Raw genomic sequence first — 16,616 nt, forward strand, 5'->3', positions numbered from 1 at the left:
CCCCCAGGACAGAATCAATACCTGTCAAGATGTACATCATAAGTAGATTTTGTATCGCGCACTCTCCCCATCCCGTAACTGATTCTAATAGCATCGGTTATGACAATTTGTTTATTCACATATATGGGTGCCTGAAATAAACAAATTTCAGATAATACGAGTAAGATTAAAAATGAAAGCATAAATTAGCTTATTTTTTTCCCCTTTCCTGTAAGATAATGGATTATCCGTGGTGACAAGGTGAAAATGATTGATATACCTTGCATCTATTTGCCACATTTATGGCGTCGGAGGGGCGTGCATCCACACTCAGAATGTCCTTTTCTCCTGGCTGCACAAAATAACCTTGATATAATAAGAAAAGGAATTTCATAAAGGTGCTTTCTTTTGAATAAGATGAAGGATTCATAAGATCAAAACTTTTTACTACCCTGCTGAAAAACAATCGGGCGAAGTAAGTATTAACTACTCTTTCTGTTATTTGTACCATATTCACCTGAAATCAAACGCGTACAAAAAATAAGAACGAGCAAAGATTATAATAATCAATGACTAAGTACTAAGAAGAAAGTAATTCGATACAGTTGAATTGCAACTAAGCCAATTCACAAGCCAAGAGAGATAAATCTAGATTCTACTTGATTATCGGTCACTGATCAAAATTTTAGGCTATCTAAATATGCATATGAAATAATCCCATAAATGGACTAAGAAAAATGGACATAAAAAATGTGTTACTACATGAAAATAGTCCATAAATATCAAAAGGTCCATACTTCATAACCAAGCTTTTCCACAAGATTTCTCAGAAACTGGAACTGGTCCGGAGAATCCTGCAAATAAAAGATCATATTTTGGAATAAAATCTAGCAAAATTAAGGCCTGGAAGAACGAGAAACATAAGAGTGTCAAGAAAAACACCTCATTGTCATCTCCCCAATGAGCATCCAAGAGTCTCTCTACAGCAAGTTCACCTACAATAATTGCACATACGAATTGCACTAAGATTTATTCACCATTAATACTCAGAATAATAAAGAAACAATTTTGGTGGCGAAATATTTCCCAGAGCCTAAAGATTCTCCACTACGAAAACCTTAGATCTGATTTTAGCATTAATAGCTTATGATGTTGACAAATATTTTTCCTTTCTTAACATAACAGTTCATTGTATCAAACTTTATGAAAAAATAATCCTAATCCAAATGTTTAAAACTTTGATGAAAGATTCCCTTTTTTTTTCCCCTATTCAATTCGATTAAAAAGGGAAAGGAAAATTTTTGAACATACCTACAACAATTGGGAGCAAAAACTCCCCATCACAAGAAATCTTGAGAAAAATTGTGGGATTCTGGAAGCGCTGGAGAAACCCTGGACCTACGAAATTGGCATCTACTCGCCATTCCTTCCTCTGGATGGAGAATGGAAACAAATTACCTCCTCTCGAATCTTCCTGAAACCCTCGCCTTCGCATACGGAAATGCGACGTCGTTTCTGCACTGACCAAACACAAATTTCAGAGGGAGAGAGAGGACAGAGAGAGAAAGAGAGAAAGAGAAGGACGGGACCTGAGAGAAGTAAGGAAGCTTGGAGATAGTCGTCGCGGCGGAGATCGAGATGATCATCGTCGCCGTGGTCGCCATTGCTGGATCCGCCGCCGGGGGAGGAGTGGCAGCGGACGATGAGGATCGGTTTGCGGAAACGAAACCTCTTGGATTGGAAGGCGAACCGAAGAGACATCGAGCAGTGATAGGAATTCAAATTAGGGATCGAACGGATGGCATTTATTCGATGATGATGATGATGACTGGGGGTCGGAACTCCGATGGCGCCGCCGCCGGAGACTGTACGGACGCACAATTGAGCTCCTCCGAGCATTCTGAATGAAACCGACGAAGACGACACAGGTAGAAAGAGAAAGAAGAGAGAGAGAGAGAGAGAAGCAGGGTGAAGGCTGTGAAGTTGCACTGCACGGTGCACGGATTGAGGGAGCAGAAAGTTAGTTGAAATTTAGAGAGAGAGAGAGAGAGAGTCGTTTTCAGAGAGACTTCTACGATGACAATAAAACAATTTGTCGTCACTCGTCATTTCCTTTTAACCCGTTAATTTCACATTTCAAATTTAAAATTTGAGATTTATAATAGTAAATTTTTTTTAAAAATAATTACATTTAATTTTTTAATTATAGTAAAAAAATTTCACATAAAATTATATATTAACTTGAATTAAAAATTTAAATTAATAAATAAAACAGACTCTTAATTTTTAATAAATTTTATTATTATTACTTTTTAATTTCATAAATAAGATCATAAAAAATAAATCATTAATAATTTTTTACTTTAACGATTAGATTTGTATTAATTTATATATTTTTTTAATATTATTAAGTAGTTTTTAACTAAATTTACTATTAAACTGACCGAACTCATAGAAAAACCTTACTAAAGAAAGTTTATTATTATTATTATTATTGTTGTTGTTGTTGTTGTTGTTATTAGGAGATTTCTTCCATTACATTTGAAAATTAAAGTATTGATAAGTTTCTATTTTCTACAGTAAATTTGTATTAAAAAACTATTTATTTTGTGTATTTTTTTATTTTGATATATTTTAATTAGATTTAATGATTTTAAAAATATTCCTTAAAATTAAATCTCATTTTATTTTTATCTCTTAACATTAATCCATATATTTCTACCTTTTAGAGTAGAACTAATTAAGGGGTATAGTTTTTATAAAATTGATACTTTTAATAAGTCATATACTTAATGAGGTAGAATCTGTAATTTTCTTTAAAAAATACACTTTAATATTATGAGAGGCGCTATCATAAAAAGATTTTAATTAAAATTATTATAAGAAAATTACTGAACTTACTCTAAGAGCATGTTTACTTTGCATTAAAGGAAAAAGAAAAATGAGAAGTGATTTTCTTTCCCAATAATATGTTTACATACAAAATTAGTAATGAAGATTTAGTGACCACACGCAATATAAGGAATGAGCAAAGGAAATGAATGCTAAATTTACTTATTTATCCTTAATGAATTATTATATAATTAATGATTATCAAATTATGTAAAAAGATATTTTAGTGATTACATTCAAATATTATTGTTTCTAATTTTAGTAAACATAAGAAAAGAAATGAGATTGTTTCCTATTACACAATTTAATAGTCAAATAAACACTTAAAAGAGAATGAATGACCCTTAATCCTATTATTCTACTTTTCTTTTCAACCCAATTATGTTTTTCATTACATTCCTTTATGGTTTAGTAAATGCGCCCTAAGAATGCACAAATCTTGATTTTTACCCTTATTTTTAATTAATACTCTTTTAACTAACATAAATTATTTAACTAAAAATATTAATAAAAAATAATGGATCAAAATCTAAACTTATACACTCAAAAACTTTTTTCCTCATTTCGCATTCTATTATTAGTATAATTTTCATTAGTGTTTATGTACTTCCCTTTTCTTTCCTTTTCTTTTTTAATTTCTCCAACAAAAGACTTGTGTACTTTGCAATTATCAACGAGATACCATTTTGTATGTATTTATTTGATTATTTTAGCTCAGATAAGATTTTGCTTGCATGTCTATGATGGATACCTTACTTTCGTCAAAATACTTTATTATTCCTTTCTTTTTCTTATTTCTTTTAACTTCTTTTTTTATTATTTTTTGTTATTATTATTCTTTTTAGTGCGTAAACAACCAACACAAGATCATTTTCCACCCACACAAAAAAAAAAAAAAAAAAAAAAAGATTGATGAAACCGCGTAGCATCTTAACTTTCAAGGCATAGTTGTTTTTAGAGTTTTAAATTTAAGCTGATCAGTTTTATACCATAATTGCCTCAACAAAATAATAGACATGAAAAGCATTTATTAGTTTATTAATGAAACTTTGAAATTATTGCTTAAGTAAGAATTAACCGGACACTTCAAAGAATCTAATTCCAGTTATTAACGTTAGTCAAAACAAGAATTAGTGAATTACCTCCTCGTTAAGAACTACAATTAAAGTTTTTTGTTTTCGACAGAAGAAGACTTGGATTAAGAAAAAAAAAAAATTGGTTACCTCACTCAATGCCCAAGGCAAAAAGCCTTTAAACCCTCAAATTAAATTAAGCATACAATTTATTTATTTTGTTTCAAATTTGAATGTCTATGTTGACATCAAAATTTTAATTTAAAAAAGAAGTTTCTAGAACCCAATAATAATTAGTAATTAGGGAAGAATAAGAAGCTAACCATCCATGGCGGTCTAATTTGGCAATGTTGTGGAGCACTAGTATTGTACATGCATCAACCGACAATACATAGGAGAAATCAAATACGATGCTCAAATATATACCTACAAACTTGAACAACTCATAATGGCTGGTCAATGATATTAATTTCCCTCCAATAATTTGCCTTCTGGATTTTAACAGTTTTGCCAAGGAGGTCTTCAGCTTTTAAACATTATCTACTCACTGAATATATTTTTTCTTATCCTTGCGCACCATTCAAAATTAATGTATGAGATTGTCGTTCATAACGATATTTGATGTGCTATTCTATTTTGCTTTCTAATGCATAAAATTATTCAAATATCATATTTATTTTTTGTCATGATTATTAAACTTTAAAATTTGTACACTTTTAATATTAAAAATTTTTTAAAAGATGTTATAATGATTAAATGAAAATTTTAATATATCAACTACTAAGAGCATCTCTAATGCTACTGTTGATACCAATATTATACTTTTGCTATTAAAATGTGTGATTCTATTTTGAGCTCACATATGTAATGTCATTTTAAGAAGAAAAGTTTTCAAATATAATAATAATTTAATAAGTACAGAAGAATTAGAAGCAACCGCCTATGGTTGTCTAATTTGCCAAATGTTGTGTGGCACTAATATTTTTATCTGCATGAACCGACAACATATAGGCAAAAACAAATACAATTCTCAAATCTATACATACAAAACTTGGACAACCCATGATGGCTGGTCATATTTTTTATACACCACTTTGGCGAGCTCTCTATGCATTTGATGATTTGGGTTTTGTTGACAAAGAAGTCAACGTTGCTTTGGAAGCAGTTTTAACACCTTGATTAGCTCATAAGTGCGTGTGTCACGACCAGAATATAGGCAGAGATCAAGAGGGGTCAAACCATCCTGCACCAAGTAGGAAATTGAAGTCGATTATTTCTTTGTTTTAACATGACATGATATGTAAAACAAGGAATTAACTATATCTATCACTATCTCCACCAGGACTTCGAACATTTGAGTTATGTAAGTTATGATAGACTTCTAAATTTCAAAAGAAATATGAAAACTTAATACTTGCAAACTTTGAATGTTCACAGTGCCGGCATAGTGCCGAGTTAATTTGTTGCTAATGAAAGGCGTGAAACAAAGTTACTGACGCACGGACAATCAAAAGGAAACAGACCATCTTACCTTGTTTTTTAAGGTCTTATCAGCTCCTTTGATCAATAAAAGCTTAATGACGTCTATTCTTCGAGCTTGAACAGCGAGATGTAATGGTGTCCAACCATCCTGCAAGGACAAACAAAATGGAAATATCTCTTATAAGATCATTGAGATGGCACCAAAAGGCTTAGCAACAACAAGGACTTATCAACTTACATTATCTGGAAGGTTCATATCAACATTATACAAGAGGAGAATTTTAATTGCTTGAATGGAAGCTGTTCGGACCGCATAATGCATCAAGGTTGCCCCATCCTGTTTCCAACAAACAGACAACAGAAATAAACAAATTACAAGATGTGAAGGCCATATTATTGAACCCAAACTGTTTAAACAAAGAAGAAAAGATTGCAACCACAAGCCATGAACAGAGTCAACAAGAAATAAAAATGGTTCCCACAAGGCAGGTTATTCATTTTTCATGCTTATAACACTATAAGCAGAACTGAAAGAAAAAAAAAATCTTCAATCTTCCATGCTAAACGAAATAGTCACTTAAAGCAAATATCCAAGCAATTAAAAAGATAAACAAACTACTCAGGGGGCTCTATATCTAACTCCGAATGTATTCTTGGATCGCTTTGCATGCATAGGCTTCAGTTTAGCATAATCAAACTTGGTACTTAGAAAATATGTTTTAACTATAAAGTACTGATTTACTATAACAATTACTAATAGAATTAGCTAAACAGTTAAGAAATGGCATTAAACAAGATGAAGTGAAGGTGAGAAGCATATACTCACTTTATCACAAACAAATGGATTTGCTGATTCCCTCAAAAGATAGTTAGTAATCGCCTGCTTTTTGCCAATTATTGCTTTGTGAATAGCAGTACAACCATCCTGGCATATAGTAAACCGAAAGCCAAAATGACGAAAGAATCAAAACATGCAACAATTTTCCAAATTTAATTTTCCATAAGAAGGAAGTTCATTTGACATACCTTATCCACAGCATTGATATCAACATTATGCTTCAACAGGGTATCAACAAGGTAAAAAGCTCCTGATGCAGCTAGAGTGTGAAGAGGCAGCCATTTATCCTGCAAACGTTTTCTTCATGATTTACATGTGCGGAGTTGTTGCTTTAAAGAAAATAAATCACCAGACTAATATCTGAAAGATGTAACTTTTAAATTATTCATTTGGACCCCAAATGAAAGAAGTATAACTCTAAGGAATCACGTAGTCAAGATAAAATAAATAGCAACTTTAAAAGAAGTGCAATAAACAATAAACAAGTAAAATGGGATGGTAATGGAACATGCAAGACTTACAGAGGCAGCAGTTTCCAGATCAAATATTCGTTTATTTAGCAGAACCTTTTCCTCCTTCGTAAACAACTTCCTTGGCCCTAATAAATTAAAAAAGAAAAAATAAAAACTTGAATTTTTTTTATACTTATACCAAGCACTACTTATAAAAATAAAAATAACAAAAAAAAAATCATGCAATCCATATTGCACATTAAAAAAAAGGGTCTTAAAAGGAAAAGAAATCACAACATTAAATAGATGTCAAATATTAAAACTAAATTTCTAGCCCCAATTGAAAATAAAATTAAAAAATATATATTTTGCTTCTCATTAGAATACAGAATTGGGAAAGATGAAAATTGTAAAATTATACAAAAGAGGAAACTTTAAACACATATATAACATATATTGCTTATCCCTAGAGTTGGGGAAAATGAAGAGAGAGAGATTACCTCCGGATTTCCTCTCAGCAGGATCATAATTCCCACCATTGAAGAACTCCGTAACATGATCGAAACCCTTTCCGTACACCGCCCACCTCGGATTCCTAGGGCTCACTCGGCCACTCGAATTCTCCTTCTCACCATTTCCAAATTCTCCTCCTCCTTCTTCGCCATTTCCCAAACCCTTGGGATTATCCAGAACCAGCGGCTTCAGCTGCGACAATTTGGCCTCGCGGAAAGCCAAATACTCCTCCAAATTAACATTCTTCAATGGCGCCAAGCCGCTCCTCTTCTTCTCAACCCTAGTCCCGAACTCCAACTCCTGAGCGATCTTCCGCCGCTCCTTCTTCGTGATGTTGATCTCCGCCTGGACTTCCCTCCACTTGTCCGGCACCAGATTCTCCGTCGGAACAATCGGAGCTTTCTTCTTCTTATTCTCCGGCTTGGCTAGGGTTTCGCCGTCTTCATCGTGGTGGAGAAGATAAGGGTCATCGAAGGCGCCGTCTTCGAAGACGACGCAGTCGCCGATGACGTAGTCGTCGGAGATGGAGGAGGAGAGAGAGAAAGGTGGTGGCTTTCTGAGGGAGAGTTTGAGAGAAGAAGAAGAAGAAGAGGAGGAGAGAGAAAGAGTGGTGGTGGGGAGGAGAGAGAAGAGATGGGAGGGTGGCTGTGGGTTTAGCAGAGTTGATAACACCATCTGTCTCTGATTCTCTTCTTCTACTCCCGGTAGAGTTTTACTTCTTCTAGCAGAGTTTGATAGTTTTGGTAATGTCTGTTTTCTGGCGCCAGAAAAAGGCCACGTTATTGGGCTGATTTTGAAGAAGGTTCATGAGATCCTTTGTCCAGGATTGTCTCATGCTTGGGCTGGACCTAGCTTTCTCGGGCGTAAAGAAAGCACAAAATTACATGTTCTGCCTCTTTTCTTTTTTTCAATTATAGGCTAAAAGTATAATTTTTAAAAAAATTTATCCCTTCACTAAATTCATCTAAAAAAATAAAAATATATGAGCTAATATTAACATATAAAAATGAAAGAAAACTCCATTTCAAAAGGTATTTTTAAAAATTACCCATCGTTAAGAGTGCGTAAATCTTGATTATTATCCGTTATTCTTAATTAATATCTTATTTAACTAATATAATTACTTAACTAAAAAAAATATTAACCGAGAGTACTGAGTACTCTGAGTAAGAGGGAGAAAAATACAAAGTTTACCATAATTTTATAAATGCATGTTATGTGTCTCATTTCAAATAATTGAGTATTATTGAGACTTATTGTTTTGACCCACGGTTTACTCCTCTTAAGTGCAATGACATAAGGAACGCAAAATAAAGAGGGAAAAAAATCTATAGAAAGACTACAGTGTATACTATCAACCCGCCGCATAGGTCGCAAGCAGCATTGATATTCACAAATCACAATCACCAGTAATTATGTGTACGACCTACAAATGAGACCCACAGTCCCTTTTAAAGCTTAAAAAGAAAAAGTGTTAGCGACAGACAAATTTTGTTAATCCAGCATGAAAAGAACAACCTTAACCGAAATTAAGCCAACATACGGATTACATAATTTCAAATTCAGCAATCCTATCTTAAACTTTGATTACAAGCACTCCAAACGCTCAAAGATAAAAAAAACAAGCACTCCAAACTAACACAACTGTGTGCTTAACAAACTCCAGAACCACATTTAATGAAACGTCATTCATTACACTGCCATCTAGTTTTTCCCAAACTTGGCCTCACCTACCATAAGGAGACCTGGATCGATCCCTCCTTGACCTTCCGCCGTATGGAGACTGCCTTGGAGAAAAATCACGACCTCCTCGGTATGGTGAGCGTCTTGGGGACCTACGATACCCATAGTCATCACGGCTTGACCCTCCACGATGCCTACCACGATCACGATCTCCACGGTAGCCTTTTCCACCAATCCAAGTACATATTGTAAGGATAAATTACGACTAGAAAACGTATAAAAAACAAATATAGCACAATCAATTGACAATCAAAAGCATATTGAACTAACTTACCATAGTCTCTGGTGCTTTTCAACCCAAGGTAGTGCCCAGGTGTTGGAGTCCTTGGTCGCTTCCTCCGTGACTGAAAATCAAATGCAAACCCCAATCCTTTAACTTTGGACAGAACGGATCAAACAGCAGCAATTGAAGCAATTATGAAACAAGCAAAAGATATCTAGGTGAAAAATACTAGTCATTTTTTGGAGATTTTCAAAAAGTTCACAAAAAATTCATCAGTTGAATCAGAATAAAGGGGGAAAACTGGCTAAGGAAACTTGTAAAACATATCCAGGCACACATGACTAGTGTCCATGAAATGAATTCCAGGTACGAGATACCATAAAAGCGTGATTAGAAAGTTGTTGGTAATGTCCGTTGATTAGTTGAGTGTTGAAAGTGAATGCTGAGGTTGTATAGTTGTTGGGCAATATAGTTGCTATGTTTAGTTGATCACACGCATTTGAAAAGCTGTTTAAGCTTGCCATTGATCAAGCTGTTTCACTAAAGTTGACATGGATGAACTCATCATCTTTGATTGCTGCCAACAAAGCTGACACAGCAATGTGTTCTGAATATAACCAGAAAACCTCCAAGTCAAAAAAGAAAGATAACCACTCAACATCATTGAACATCTACAACTCAAGTTAAAGTAGCATTACCCTCTCTACAGTTATGTATCGGCCTTCTAGAACTGATTGGTTGAGATACTTGACGCATCGGTCTGCACCTTCGACAGAGTCCATCGTAACAAATGCAAAACCGCGAGAAATTCGTGTACGAGGCTCCACCACCAGAAAGCATGAAGCAACCTAGAGAACGTAGAAGAATCGACAATAATGAAAAAGGTGGTTATCCTCTGTACAATGAGAAGCATACATGAACAAATGAAGAATTGATATTACACAGCAACATACCTTTCCCTCTTTTGAGAAATGATCTTCAAGGTCCCTTTCTGTGACCCTTGTTGATAGGCCAGTAACGTAGAGCGTGTTCCCCTGATTTAATGCCTCAGTTCTGTAATATAATATATATATATATATGAGCATAAAAATGGCCAAAACTATTTGCAAACAAGTAGAATTTGATATTATGACTCGTTGAGAGAACTACACAAGGCCATTAATAACAACTAAAGAAACTAGGAAGCCAAAAGGAGAGAGCTCTCACGCTAACCTGCCATGACTTCTGGACCTTGACCTGCAACAGAAAGCAACAAACACACACAAAAAAGGTGGACATCAAGACAAATGTCAGAGCCAACAGAAAGGCTAAAAGATTAAATCTAAGAGGAGTTGTCAACATGTTCCCAACATTTTAAACACTTGACTACCTAGCAAAATAGTGAAAAAACAAACCTGCCACGGCTTCTGGATCGGGATCTAGGCCTTGGCCTTGACCAGGATCGAGATCTTGACCTCGACCTAGGTCTTGACCAAGACCTAGATCTTGATCTGGACCTGGACTGAGCTCTCCATGGGGAAGGGGATTGCGAATGCCTGATTTATCAAAAGCATGGGACATAAATATTGTGAAATCAAAAAATTAAGATACTAACAATGCAAACCAAGCTGTATATAACAAAATTCAAGGAAAAGAAAAGTCTTACAAAAAAAAACTGTGAAAATAGTGAAGAAATATCTGATATGTTTAAAAAAAAAAAAAAAAAAACAAGTTTCTTCTTCTTCCAATCAAGTTTTGATTTCCAGCTTCATAAATTAAAAACCATGAAAACAAGCTTTCAAAAGCATTTACACAAAATTCATGAAATTGGAATAATAAGATATTAACAGTGCAAAGCACGCTATACCTACACACGTTGAAATTCAACCACAAAAAAAAAACCCCACAAAAATAGAAATTATATAGTACCAAAATAAGAAAGCAATATCTGATATGCTCTGGAAAACGTTTTATTCTCTTTCAATCAAGTTTTCACCTCCTCAGCTCGTTCTCTTAAATCCAAATTACGTAACCCAATTTCCCAAATCACGAAAGTCTAGATCTTCCTCTGGTATTATACATCTATACAGGGTTATACACCTATACACACAGACGTACAAGTATATATTTCAAAAAGGAACACCATTGAAGCACCTTTGACCCGTTCTAAATCATCCAAACAAAACAAAAGAAAAAAGAATGTAACAAAAGCCGAAACATCAAAAGAGTCTCTTAGCTCCCAAATTGATTATATTTTCCAAGATCCAAGATCCCGAATTTATTTCTCATCTTATTCTCTCAAACAGACATCTCCTATAAGAAAATTTCTGAATTTCGATGAGAGAGATTAAGGGCTTACCTTTTGCGAGGAGAATCCGCCTGCGAAGAATCAAAAGCACATTGGCTTGTTAAGTACACTTAACGAAACACATATATGTATGTGTATATATATATATATATAGAGAGAGAGAGAGATGAGAGAGAAAGCTTACCATCTTCAGAAGCGGAACAGGAGGGAAGGGAGCCGGACTCTGGAGCAGGCAAAATCGAGGAATTAGGGTTTTGGGTGAAAGAGAATGAAAAATGAAAAATGCTTTCGACTCGGAAAGCGTATATATAGTCTAGATGGGGGCTCCAAAATACGCAATGTCGTTTTGGGAAGAAATGTGTCTTCTTTTCCTGATAAATATATATTTTTCTTTTGAGAAAAAAAGGGACAGGTCATCAAAGTCGTGTTGAGGAATAAGGACGTCGTTTTTCGCGGATTCCTTGCGCCCTCTATATATATATATATGGCTCAGTTTAAAGGCCGGATTTGAGTTTTTAATTCAAGTTGAGATGTGATTTTATGTGAAAATTTTTTATTATAATAAAAAAGTTAGATGTGTTATTTCTGAGAACTTTTTATTGTAGCAAAACTCGAATTATAAACTTAAATGGCGAAATGAATAAAACTTAAAATTATTTTTATTTTTTTACTGTTGCTCAATTTAAAAGCAACAATTTTAGTTAGATTCCACCGTGTTTTACACTGAGCTACTAAATAGTTTAAAACCTTTATCTTCAAAAGGGGAAAAAAAAAAGTTCAAAACCTGTAATAGCAATTGTACAAATTGTCCATCAAAAAAGAAAATTGTACAAATTGCTTTTAAGCGCTTTTTCCAAACGAAAACGACCAATGCCACGAACGACAATGAGACTAAAAAAGCCAATAAAGGACAAAAACGACATGCAATTTAACAATAACTTGAGAAACGACAACAAAAGAGTATTAAACAAAAAACGATAACAAAGGTAAAACGAAAATAGGTCAGAGAAGGGCAGCATTTTATTTTTTATTTTTTGAAATAAAAGAATGAGAATATGGCGTTGAATTATTTGCTCTCATAGTCATACAGTGAGTCTGAGTCCTCATTGGAAAACACTTCTACTTCTAAGTTGCGATGAATTGGCATGAAAAACAAGTAATAGGCACCTATATAAATATATATAATAAATAATAAACTCCCCTAAACCAAAATTATCTTCCTCAAGCTTTGAGGACAAAGATGGTGAAACATCAGAAAAAAAAAAAAAGTATTTTTCTTCAATTTTTGGTCTCTGCATCACCACTTCATCTTATTAGTCAAATTAGTTATAATGCAAAGATACGGAAAATAGAAAATTTCGTGATGAAGATTGAAGGGGCGATCAGAAACCAAAAATTGAAGGAAAAAACTAGTACAAAGGGGAACGGTTAGTGTATTCGTGTTATGATTTGAATCATAATTCGTGATTTATTACAGTATTTTCTTTTAACAAAATACACGTAAATCGAAAATAATTTTGAATCATAATTCTGAATTCATAAACTAAACGTCAATTATTGAGGCTATGGTCATTCATACGAAAGATATATTCTTTTGTTCGTTTATGTAATTTTGTCCATTTTTTTTTCCTTTTTTCTTTCTCTTCTTTTTTCTCTCTGCCGATTTATGTTTATTTCTTTATGGTAGCTTTTGTATTCTAGCAATTTTTGTGATACTGCTTTGTTGAGGCAAAACTAAAGGTGTGAATAAATTAGCAATTTTAAGTACTATTATGTGCTTTATTAATTATTAGTTATATACAAGAATAATATTTTTTTGTTATTTACTTTGTACCCTCTTGATATATGTTATAAGTTTTTCATGAAGATCGTTGATCAATAAGCAGAGTTTTTTCAAGAGTTAAGAGTTATTTTAGAATTTGAATTACTTTAGAGCTATTTTATATAATATTTATCTATTAAAATTTATTTGAGTTTGATTGTTATTAGGATTTAGATTTACTTTATTTTATAATTAGAACACTTTTAGAATTTACGTATCTATGAAAGGCCTCTTTATATTTATTATTTTCATACCATAATATTCATATTTCCCCCTATTATTCTCCTATTTCTTCTCTCTAATTCTACAACAATAAAATAAACGGCCATGAAAACATAAACCAGAATAACAAGAAAACAACATTTGGAAAGCAAATAAAAAAAAGTAGTTAAAAAAAAGAGTAAAATCCCACAATATTTTTTATACTGTGATGATCCCGCTTGGTCCCGTTCACTTCACCGATTCGAGTTTAGAATTCGAGTTTTGCTACAGTAAAAAGTTCTCAGAAACAATCACATCTAATTTTTTTGCTATAGTAAAAAGCTCTCACATAAAATCACATCTCAACTCGAATTCTAAACTCAAATCAGCGAAACGAACCAGGTATAATGAAATGGTTAAAGTCAGTTTATACTGTGATGATCATGGGCTTTTCACACCCAGACTCCGTGTTTTACCAAAATAAAACACCTTATTAACAAAATCAAATCACGAGAACACTCCTTGATTTTTTAGAAAAATTACAAAGACACCACTTCAATTAGTTGACCGTGGCTGTTGATCAAAGATTGACTGTTAAATTTTTCTTGATATTTTTTTTCTTCAAAAATCCCTTACTTATAGTAATGTTCTCCATCCACTAACAAGTAGAGTGTAAATATAATTTGAAATTGTTTTAGTTAAATGCAGGGGATATTGATGAAATTTGTTTTAGTCAATGGGTGTCTCTATTATTTTCATAAAACAAAGGGAGTGTAAATGTAAAAATGCCATTGTTATTATAAAAAAGTATTAATATGCATGAGACCATATTAAAATTACGTTAAGGTGACTAATAAAACAAATATTACCTATCATAATTTGTATAGAAAAAATAAAAAGTGTATAAATTTAGATTTTTTTCTCACTCTTAATAAATATTTTTTTGTTAATGTAATTATTTGATTAAAAATATGATGAATTAAGAATTAAGAGTACTGTCAAAGATCCAATTGCCATGACTTTATTGTGAAACAAATCATTGGGCCAATACTTGGATAGCTTTTTCATTTGCAAATCACGCCACCAGGTATAATGTTGGCGTTGTTAAAGAGGCAAAATCTACAAGCAACATTTCTTGTATCAAGAAGGGAAATCTTCAGATCATCAAGATTTTACGTTTCTGGAATAACAAGTAGAGGACCTTGTTATAGAGACGCTTATGATTTTACATACTTGTTGGAGCAATGTAAAACCACCAAAGCAGTGAAAAAACTGCATGCCCAGATAATTATGGAAGGCCATGAACAAAACCCAAAAGTTGCTTCTAAGCTAATTGGCAAGTACATTGGGTGCAATAACACGAGTATGGAAATTGCACAGAAGGTGTTTGATAGTTTGTCTAAGAGAGATGTCTTTCTATGGAACATGGTAATTCAAGGTTATGCAAATTTGGGTCCTTTTATAGAGGCTGTCGATTTGTATCGTCGGATGCGGATTAGTGGCTTGGCCGCGAACAAATACACGTACCCTTTTGTGTTGAAGGCCTGCGGCTCAATAAAAGATGGGATGAGTGGTCAAGTTGTGCATGGACATGTTTTAAAATCTGGTCTGGACTTGGATTTGTTTGTTGGGAATGCTCTTATTGCCTTCTATTCCAAGTCTCAGGATATGAGGGCATCCAGAAAAGTGTTTCATGAAATGCCTCAGAAAGACATCATTAGCTGGAATTCGATGATTTCGGGATATGCTTCAAAAGGGCACGCGGAGGATGCTCTCAAGCTTTTCTGCTCAGTGGTACGGGATCATACGACATGTTTCCTTGACCATGCCACTCTTGTTAGCACACTTCCTGCTTGTGTTCACACATCAGGCCTCCAAGTCGGATTTTGGATTCATTCGTACGTAGTAAAGTCAGGCATGGAAGTGAATGCCGCTTTGTGCAGTGGTCTAATATCAATGTATGCAAAATTTGGTCGAGTGAGCATCGCAAAAAGAGTCTTTGATGGAAGTAGAGACAAAAATATAGAAGTTTGGAGTGCAATGATGAGGTGTTATGGAATGTACGGGTACGCGGATGAGGCGCTCAAGCTGTTCCAACGATTGCTAGATTTTGGGTTATACCCGGATGGTGTTGTGTTTTTGTGTTTGTTGTCAGCATGTAGCCATTCCGGCATGGTAGAAAAAGGCTGCGAGATTTTTGAGAAAATGGGAGATTTTGGAGTGGAGAAAAAGGAGAAGCATTATGCTTGCATGGTAGATCTCTTAGGCCGGGCTGGGTTGATGGATCAAGCAATTAAGTTCATCAAAAACATGCCGGTGAACCCGGGGAAAGATGTCTATGGTGCTTTGCTTGAAGTGTGCAGGATACAAGGCAAAATAGAACTCGCTGAAGAAGTGGCTGAGAAGTTGGCGGTCTTGGACGCGGACAATGCTAGGCGGTTCACCACTCTGGCGAAAATGTACGAAGAGAAAGGGCGGTGGGAGGACGCGGCAAGAATGAGGAAGGAGCTGAGGAAGAAGAAAATTAGGAAACTAACTGGTACTAGTTCAATTGAGGTGGATTGCTTTCATTCTTCACTTGGAGAAAAGGATGAATTAACCTTTGTCAGTCTAAATTGAAATGTAAAGATGAATAACCAACTATGATAATTGCCTATCAGCATTTCTCAATCTTTGTAGCTTTTTATAAGCAATTTCATTTTCTTTAAAATTTTGAATGGATAGACTACTAAAAAAAAAAAGAGGGACAATTTCACCCGAATCATCAATTTTATTATAGAAATAGAGATTAGTGTTTCTACTTCTAAAACGTAATTAGTACGGTACATTATGTATATATTCATTATCTTTTGATTTATACATTTAAATAAATTGATCAAAAACGAATTAAAAAACTAAAACAAGACTGAACTGAAATTGATATAATATATATAGAAAACGACATGTCACTGAATTATTTGCTCTCGTAGTCATATATTAAATTTGAGTCCTCGTTGGAAAACACTTCCTAATTTAACTAGTAACATTCGCATTATTCCTACTTCTAAAGGGTAATGAATTACCCTAATAAACAAGTAATAGGAATCCCTCTATCTCACACTATATATATAT

The 16,616-nt window shown here is 33.8% G+C and overlaps 4 protein-coding genes across 6 annotated transcripts in view; 1 reads left to right on the top strand and 3 right to left on the bottom strand.

The window, feature by feature from the left end:
- The window catches only part of LOC21409257 (bifunctional nuclease 2), a 3,188-nt gene extending 1,141 nt beyond the window's left edge, over window positions 1-2,047 (bottom strand). Inside the window, exons 1-7 of one of the 2 annotated variants that reach the window (XM_024177088.1) lie at window positions 1,569-2,047; window positions 1,291-1,494; window positions 922-974; window positions 777-833; window positions 488-496; window positions 260-331; window positions 22-131 (exon numbers count right to left, since the gene is read on the bottom strand). In XM_024177088.1, the coding sequence (XP_024032856.1) occupies window positions 22-131; window positions 260-331; window positions 488-496; window positions 777-833; window positions 922-974; window positions 1,291-1,494; window positions 1,569-1,878 (815 nt within the window). In that variant the 5' untranslated portion in view covers window positions 1,879-2,047. Of the gene's footprint in view, window positions 1-21; window positions 132-259; window positions 332-430; window positions 497-776; window positions 834-921; window positions 975-1,290; window positions 1,495-1,568 lie in introns of both variants that reach the window. The other variant, XM_010114978.2, reaches the window with a different exon arrangement.
- A 2,772-nt stretch (window positions 2,048-4,819) lies between these two features.
- LOC21409258 (ankyrin repeat domain-containing protein, chloroplastic) lies at window positions 4,820-7,992 on the bottom strand. Its single transcript, XM_024177087.1, has 7 exons — window positions 7,217-7,992; window positions 6,786-6,862; window positions 6,453-6,551; window positions 6,253-6,351; window positions 5,665-5,763; window positions 5,476-5,574; window positions 4,820-5,187 (listed from the first exon to the last, which is right to left on the bottom strand). Exons 1-7 carry the CDS (start codon window positions 7,902-7,904, stop codon window positions 5,089-5,091), a joined length of 1,260 nt encoding a protein of 419 aa, XP_024032855.1. The 5' UTR covers window positions 7,905-7,992; the 3' UTR covers window positions 4,820-5,088.
- Window positions 7,993-8,695: 703 nt separating this feature from the next.
- On the bottom strand, window positions 8,696-11,768 carry LOC112095327 (serine/arginine-rich splicing factor SR45a). Of its 2 annotated transcripts, none has more exons than XM_024177072.1 (8): window positions 11,667-11,768; window positions 11,534-11,553; window positions 10,590-10,730; window positions 10,408-10,431; window positions 10,149-10,248; window positions 9,894-10,043; window positions 9,247-9,316; window positions 8,696-9,134 (listed from the first exon to the last, which is right to left on the bottom strand). In XM_024177072.1, the coding sequence occupies exons 1-8, from the start codon at window positions 11,667-11,669 to the stop codon at window positions 8,956-8,958; spliced, it is 687 nt and encodes a 228-aa protein (XP_024032840.1). In that variant the 5' UTR covers window positions 11,670-11,768; the 3' UTR covers window positions 8,696-8,955. The 2 variants fall into 2 exon arrangements, with proteins under 2 accessions (XP_024032840.1, XP_024032839.1); XM_024177071.1 differs by having other exon boundaries at window positions 10,402-10,431.
- A 2,829-nt stretch (window positions 11,769-14,597) lies between these two features.
- LOC21409259 (pentatricopeptide repeat-containing protein At3g46790, chloroplastic) lies at window positions 14,598-16,124 on the top strand. Its single transcript, XM_010114980.1, has one exon. The coding sequence runs from the start codon at window positions 14,598-14,600 to the stop codon at window positions 16,122-16,124; it is 1,527 nt and encodes a 508-aa protein (XP_010113282.1).
- The last annotated feature ends 492 nt before the right edge of the window (window positions 16,125-16,616 follow it).

The sequence above is a fragment of the Morus notabilis genome, unplaced genomic scaffold (genome assembly GCF_000414095.1).
Source record: "Morus notabilis unplaced genomic scaffold, ASM41409v2 Scaffold384, whole genome shotgun sequence".
Lineage (NCBI taxonomy): Eukaryota > Viridiplantae > Streptophyta > Magnoliopsida > Rosales > Moraceae > Morus > Morus notabilis.